Source organism: Cebus imitator, unplaced genomic scaffold, assembly GCF_001604975.1.
Source record: "Cebus imitator isolate Cc_AM_T3 unplaced genomic scaffold, Cebus_imitator-1.0 Scaffold306, whole genome shotgun sequence".
NCBI classification, from domain to species: domain Eukaryota; kingdom Metazoa; phylum Chordata; class Mammalia; order Primates; family Cebidae; genus Cebus; species Cebus imitator.
In genome coordinates this window covers 1,160,199-1,167,107 of record NW_016107621.1, presented here as the reverse complement: position 1 = coordinate 1,167,107, position 6,909 = coordinate 1,160,199, and the positions used below count along the sequence as shown (strand labels likewise).

Genomic DNA, 6,909 nt, shown 5'->3' with positions numbered 1-6,909 from the left:
CAATGATCTCCACCCTTCAGCCCACTCCAAAACCCTTGAAAACCCTAGCCCCAAACTCTTAGGGGAGATGGATGTGAGATTTCTTCCCATCTTCTTATCCCAGAGTAGCTGGGATTACAGGCATGCACCACCATACCCTACAATTAAACCTCTTTCTGTGCTGTAACCCAGTTATAACTGTAATAGGCTCTTTGCCCAATGCACACAGGAAATCAACATAGGGAGACACTGGGTCGCAGGAGAGAAGAGGTTTCATCTAGGGTCGCCAAAAGAGACGATGGGTTGAAGAATGCAGGGTGAAGTCACGGGACTGGGAGATGAAGAAGCTATGTTCTCTTGCTGATCCTATTCCTCGGTGGGTGGTGGCCTTCACTTTGGTTGCTGGAATTCCGGGTCTGAAAAGCATCTTCTTCATTTTTTTTTAGATTGAATCTTGCTCTGTCACCTAGCCTGCAGAGCAGGGGCATGATCTTGGCTCACTGCAACCTCTGCCTCCCAGGTTCACTTGATTCTCCTTCCTCAGCCTCCTGAGTAGCTGGAATTACAGCCTCCCAGAGTGCTGGGATTACAGGCATGAGCCGACACACCCAGCCAGAATCTTTAAACTCTTAAGAACTTTTAAGTTTTTTTAATCTACAGACTGTTGCAATCTTGGTCATCTTCAAACATGAGGCTCAATCTTTATAGTCTTGCTTTTTTTTTTTTGACACTGAGTCTTGCTTTGTCACCCAGGCTGGAGTGCAGTGGCACAATCTCGGCTCACTGCAACCTCCACCTCCTGGGTTCAAGTGATTCTCCTGCCTCAGCCACCTGAGCAGCTGGGACTACAGGCATGTACTGCTGTGCCAGGTTAATTTTTGTATTTTCAGTAGAGATAGGATTTTACCATTTTGGCCAGGCTGGTCTCAAACTCCTGACCTCAGGTGATCCACCAGCCTTGGCCACTGGGCCTGGTCAACAGTCTTGCTATTTTTATTCTAGGCTAGAGACCTTTCTCTTAAGAACAAAACTAGAATGCTCCCTGGAGTCTGTACTGATCCCTTTTCCCTCCCACTGTAGATTAGTTGTTTTTGTTGTGTTGTTGCTGTTTTGAGACAGAGTTTCGCTGGTGTCGCCCAGGCTGGAGTGCAATGGCCCAATCTCAACTCACGGCAACCTCCACCTCCCAGGTTTAAGCACTTCTCCTGCCTCAGCCTCCTGAGTAGCTGGGACTACAGGCATGCACCACCACACCTGGCTAATTTTGTATTTTTAGTAGAGACGGGGTTTCTTCATGTTGATTAGGCCGGTCTCGAACTCCCAACCTCAGGTGATCCGCCAGCCTTGGCCTCCCAAAGTGCTGGGATTACAGGTGTGAGCCACCACACTGGCCTTAGATTAGTTTCCTCCTTACATTTAAAAAGCCCTTTCTGGCTGCCATCCAGTGAGTGAATTGTGGAGGAGGGGGAGAAGGAGACAGACAGGAAGCAGGTAGCTCAGTGGGGAGGCTACTGCAAAATCCAGGCAAGCAATGACAGTAACTTGGATCAGGGCTGGTGTCAGCTGGATCAGGGCTGGTGTCAGCTGGATCAGGGTGGTGGAGAAAGGAGGAAATGGGTAAATTTGGGATGTATATGGAGGTAGAACCAGCAGGATTTGCTGGCAAACTGGGTTTAAAGTCAAAGGGAGAAATCAAGGTTAGCCCTGTCAAATAAAAACAGATGTGGTCTCAGGCGAGGAGAGACTTTATGCAAAAAGATGACTGCAATGGGGGAAAGACGGCTGCAAAGTCAGTGAACATGAGCAGAATCTGATAACCCAGAGGATGTGTTGTCTAATGAAACTAATATTTTTCCCTCCTCCTATATTTTGTTGTCATCAGCAAGTGAAAAGATGGTGATAAGTTTTTGTTTTTTTTTTTTTTTTTTTTTTTTTTTTTTTTTTTTTAAGAGACGGAGTCTTGCTCAGTTGCTCAGGTGGGAGTGCAGTTGTACAAACCCGGCTCACCAACAACATCCACCTCTCGGGTTCTAACAATTCTTCTGCCTTAGCCTCCCGAGTAGCTGGGACTACAGGCACATGCTGCTACGCCCAGCTAATTTTTTGTATTTTAGTAGAGACGGGTTTCACCGTGTGGCCCAGGCTGGTCTTGAACTCCTGAGCTCAGGCAGTCCACTTGCCTAGGCCTCCCAAAGTGCTAGGATTATAGGTGTGAGCCACGGAGACTGGCAAGTGATACCTTCTTCTTCTTCTTTTTTTTTTTTTTTTCTGAGACAGAGTTTTGCTCTTGTTGCCCAGGCTGGAGTACAATGGCGAGATCCTGGCTCGCTGCAACCTCCGCCTCCGGGGTTCAAGTGATTCTCCTGCCTCAGCCTCCTGAGTAGCTGGGATTACAGGCATGCACCACCATGCCCAGCTAATTTTGTATTATCACAGGCCACCAAATCTAGCCAGTGATATCTTAAGGAAGGAGATGAGAGAAAGTATTCCCAGGTGGGGTGGGAAGCTGGTAGAGCCCATTTTGCAGGAGGTGGGGGAATCAGGAATTCTTTTGGATCCATGAAGTTTGAGATGCCTGTTAGTTCTCGCAGGGATAGAACAGAGTTAGCAGAGGCTCAAGGTTGGATTTGGGACCTCCTAAAAACATTACAGGGGTTGGGCACAGGGGCTCATGCCTGTAATCCCAGCACTTTGAGAGGCTGAGGCAGGCAAATCCCGAGGTCAGGAGTTCAAGACTAGCCTGGCCAACATGGTGAAACCCTGTCTCTACTAAGAATACAAAAAATTAGCTGGATGTGATGGTAGGTGCCTGTAATCCTAGCTACTCAGGAGGCTGAGGCAGGAGAATCTCCTGAACCCAGGAGGCAGAGGTTGCAGTGAGCCAAGATTGCGCCACTGCACTGCAGCCTGGGCTACAATGCGAGACTCCGTCTCAAACAAACAAAAACCTTTCAGAACACCGGGCATGGTGGCTCATGCCTGTAATCCCAGCACTTTGGAAGGCCGAGGTGGGCAGATCACCTGAGATCAGGAGTTCAAGATCAGCCTAACATGGTGAAATCCCGTCTCTACTAAAAATACAAAACAGCTGAGCATAGTGGAGGGCGCCTGTAATCCCAGCTACTCGGGAGGCTGAGGCAGGAGAAATGCTTGAACCTAGGAGGCGGAGGTTGCAGTGAGCCGAGATCGCACCACTGCACTCCAGCCCAGGGACAGAGCAAGATGCTGTAAAAAAAAAAAAAAAAAAAAAAAAAAAAAAAAAAAAAAAAAAAAAAAAAAAAAAAAAAAAAAAAAGAAAGAAAGAAAAAGAAAAAGAAAAAAAAGAAAAGAAAAAGAAGCCTTCCAGAACAAGGCAAAGGAGGAACTGAGAACTTCATAGCAAGAGCATGTGAGCCTCCCCACCCCTCCTTCTTAGGCTTCAGGGCACACCCCTGGGGTGGCAGCGGCTAGAATCAGTACTAGAATCAGTGCTAGAGGAGATGGCGGTCAAGGATTCCCCAGACTCCAGGGAGCACTCTGGTTATGCTCTGAGAGAAAGGGCTCTGGACTAGAATAAAACTTGTAAGATTGCAGGCCGGGTGCTGTGGCTCATGCCTATAATCCCAGCACTTTGGGAGGCCGAGGCGGGCAGATAGCCTGAGGTCAGGAGTTTGAGACCAACCTGGCCAGCATGGTGAAACCCCATCTCTACTAAAAATACAAAAAAAGCCAGGCAGGTGGTGCACGCCTGTAATCCCAGCTACTTGGGGGGCTGAGGCAGGAGAATAGCTTGAACCCAGAAGTTGGAGATTGCAGTGAGCCGTGATCACGCACGATGGCACTCCACTCTGGGTGACAGAGTAAGACTCCATCTCAAACAAAAACAAAACAACACAAAGAATAGATAGGTAACAAAGAAAAGATAATAAAATGTGGAATCTGATGGGTATACAGGTGTTCACATTCTGTTTGAAATTTTAATATTTTTATGATAAAATATGAAATGAAAATGCAAAGCAAACAGAGTAACTGCCCTTCTGGAAACCCCTCCAGACAGCTGCTGTGTGCCATAGAAATAAGATGCAAAGTCTTTTCCTAGACTCTGCAAGAAGGCCATGCAGACTTCATCAATCTCATCACCTACGTTCAATATTTGATGCAACAAATATTTATTGAGTGCCTACTGCGTGTCAGGCACTGCACCACATGCTGGGGATACAGCAGTGAACCAACCCAACAATAACATTCTGCCTCCTTTCTGAAGACGCCCACCCCCCTGACAGGCCTTTTCACTTCCTGAAATTGTCTTCAGTTTCATCTGCATGTGGCTATGAGCTCAGGAAGGTCAGAGCCCTTCTCTCCATCACTTACAGCTGCATCCTTAGGTCTAGAACAAGGTCTTGTCTACAGTAAGACCTCAATAACTGTTAGTTGCAGAAATATTAGCCACCATCTATTCAGCGCTTGCCCTATCTGCACCTGCGTCTGCTTTAAATGGTTTGCACGGGTGTACTATTTAATCCTGAAAACTAGCCTCGTTTTACAAGGTTAACAGAGGCACGGAGGAGCTGGGCTGTGAATTCAAGCAGTCTTGCTTCCGCCATCACTGTCCTAACCGCGCTGCAAACTGCCTCTAAGTCTCTAAGTGAATGAATGAATGACTCAATCATTGTGACTGGCCCAAGTAGAAATCCTAACTCTGCCACTCAGCCAAGTTGACCTGGGGCCAACCGATTTATCTCCTTGGACCTCAGGTCAAGTCCCTTCTCCTGGTTCGTGAAGATGTAAGATACTGGAGAAAATTGGCTCAAAGATACCCCATACGCGCACGCACACACGAACCCACACCCGAACAATGAGGGAGGCAGGAGCTGGGGAGGGCGGCGCGGGGTCACCGCCGGGCGCAGGGTGGGGCAGCCTCCAGGCGGCCAAAGTCTCTGGCTTCCAGGTTTTTCTGTTTGCTTACTCCCTATCTGGGGGCCCAAGGTGCTGTCTCCGCCACCCGAGTCCCACGTAAACCCGGGTGACCTGGGAGGCATCGTTGGATTGTGAGTCACTGACATCAGGCGGCGGCGTGGGTTCGGGAGAAACCCGGCGGCGGGGAGATAAGCCTGCCCAGCAGGCAGGGGGATGGGCTGGCTGCCCCGCCCCGCGCCTGACTTCGCTGGGGAGGGAGACGCCCGGCTCCCGCCCCTGACTGGCCCAGCCGCGCGGAGCGCCTGGGAGAGGAGAAGGAGCCGACCTGCCGAGATGGAGGCGACCGGCACCTGGACGCTGCTGCTGGCCCTGGCGCTGCTCCTGCTGCTGACGCTGGCGCTGTCTGGGACTCGGGCTCGAGGCCACCTGCCCCCCGGGCCCACGCCGCTGCCGCTGCTGGGGAACCTCCTGCAGCTACGGCCCGGGGCGCTGTACTCGGGGCTCATGCGGGTGAGGGGCCCTGGGAGCGTCCTGGCCAGGGGCGGGGGTTCCTGGGGGACACACCTGAGTGTCAGGGCGAGGGACTTTTCGGGGTCCTAGGGAGGAGGGAGGGGCAGGGGTCCCAAGGCAAAGGAGCTGCGGGTGACCTGGGCTGGGGGCAGGTGCAGGTTGTCCAGGGCTGAGAAGCGGACGGGTGCCCGGGAGACAGGATCGTGCGGTGGGGGACGAGGGCGAGGAGGGGCAGAGACCTCTGCCTGCAGAATGCTGGGAAGGTGATGTACTGGGACCGAGGCTTCGAGAGACAGGAGTCCTCCAGCCAAGGAGAAGCTGCTGCGGCTGGCGGCTTGTCCCAGAGGGAGAGGTAGCTGGAGCCATACAGGTGGGGTATGCTGAAGAGGGGGCAAAGAAGAAAAGGAGGAGACTCTCTGGGGGGAGTTGGAGACAGAGAGGAGGCTGGAGGGTTGCAGGCTCAGAGAGGGGATCCCACTGAAGGAATCTGTCTGCAGAGAATGAATGCAGGGTGGGAGGATGGGTGGAGCTCAGCTGGGAGTTCCTGGGACTGGGGAGGCAAGAAAGAAGGCAGAGGCAGCCCCAGCCTTATGGGATAGCAGGTGGGAGTGGGAAGAGACCTGAAGTTCCCCATTCAAAAAGATTCTGGGTGATTTCAAGGATGTAGAAAAAGGGGTGTGGTCTTGGGGGAGAGATGGGGTGGATACTCAGCAGTGTCTGCTCCAGAATTTGACGGCTTTGGAGTGACTGAAAGGGTTGGCTGGATATTTGGGTGGTGGGGGGATCATAGGGAATTAGGGGAGACCAACACTGCTTCTGGATTGCCCAATGTCAGATGTGAGGGTTCAGCAGGAATCGAGGGAACAAGGGAATGGCAGGAAGTCAGGGGATGCCACTGAAGGATGCACTGGAGGAGGAGGACTGGGAACCTGGTGCAAAAAGAGAACTGAGCCTCCCGAGGGAGCTATTTCTGCTGGGATGGGGGCAGGTTCTGGGTAGAGGGTGCTGAAGCTAGACCCGGAGGCTCCTCCAATGACAGGGGCCATGAGGGAGACACCTTGGCTGGAAGAGGACATAGCACCCTCCTCTTTCTTCCTCCCTGCCCCCAGCTGAGTAAGAAGTATGGACCAGTGTTCACCGTCTGCCTGGGACCCTGGCGGCCCGTGGTGGTCCTGGTTGGGCAGGAGGCTGTGCGGGAAGCCCTGGGAGGTCAGGCTGAGGAGTTCAGCGGCCGAGGAACCATAGCGATGCTGGAACGGACTTTCGACGGCCATGGTAAGTCAAGGGCTGGTAGGCACTCTACGCACAGCCTGCCACCACTTACTGGTGTGTGATTTGCACACGGCTCAGTGCCTCTGTTTCCTCATCTGTAAAATGGGGTGATAACAGTGCCCATCGGCCGGGCACAGTGGCTCATGCCTGAAATCCCAACACTTTGGGAGGTGGAGGTGGATGCGTCACTTGAGATCAGGAGTTCCAGACCAGCCTGGCCAACATGGCGAAACCCTGTCTCTATTAAAAATA

The 6,909-nt window shown here is 51.9% G+C and overlaps 1 protein-coding gene across 1 annotated transcript in view; it reads left to right on the top strand.

The window, feature by feature from the left end:
* Positions 1-4,878: 4,878 nt before the first annotated feature.
* LOC108285667 (cytochrome P450 2S1-like) overlaps positions 4,879-6,909 on the top strand; it is a 17,047-nt gene continuing 15,016 nt past the window's right edge. Inside the window, exons 1-2 of the mRNA XM_017502961.2 lie at positions 4,879-5,385; positions 6,495-6,660. Coding sequence (XP_017358450.2) covers positions 5,089-5,385; positions 6,495-6,660 — 463 coding nt within the window. The 5' untranslated portion in view covers positions 4,879-5,088. The remainder of the gene's footprint in view (positions 5,386-6,494; positions 6,661-6,909) is intronic.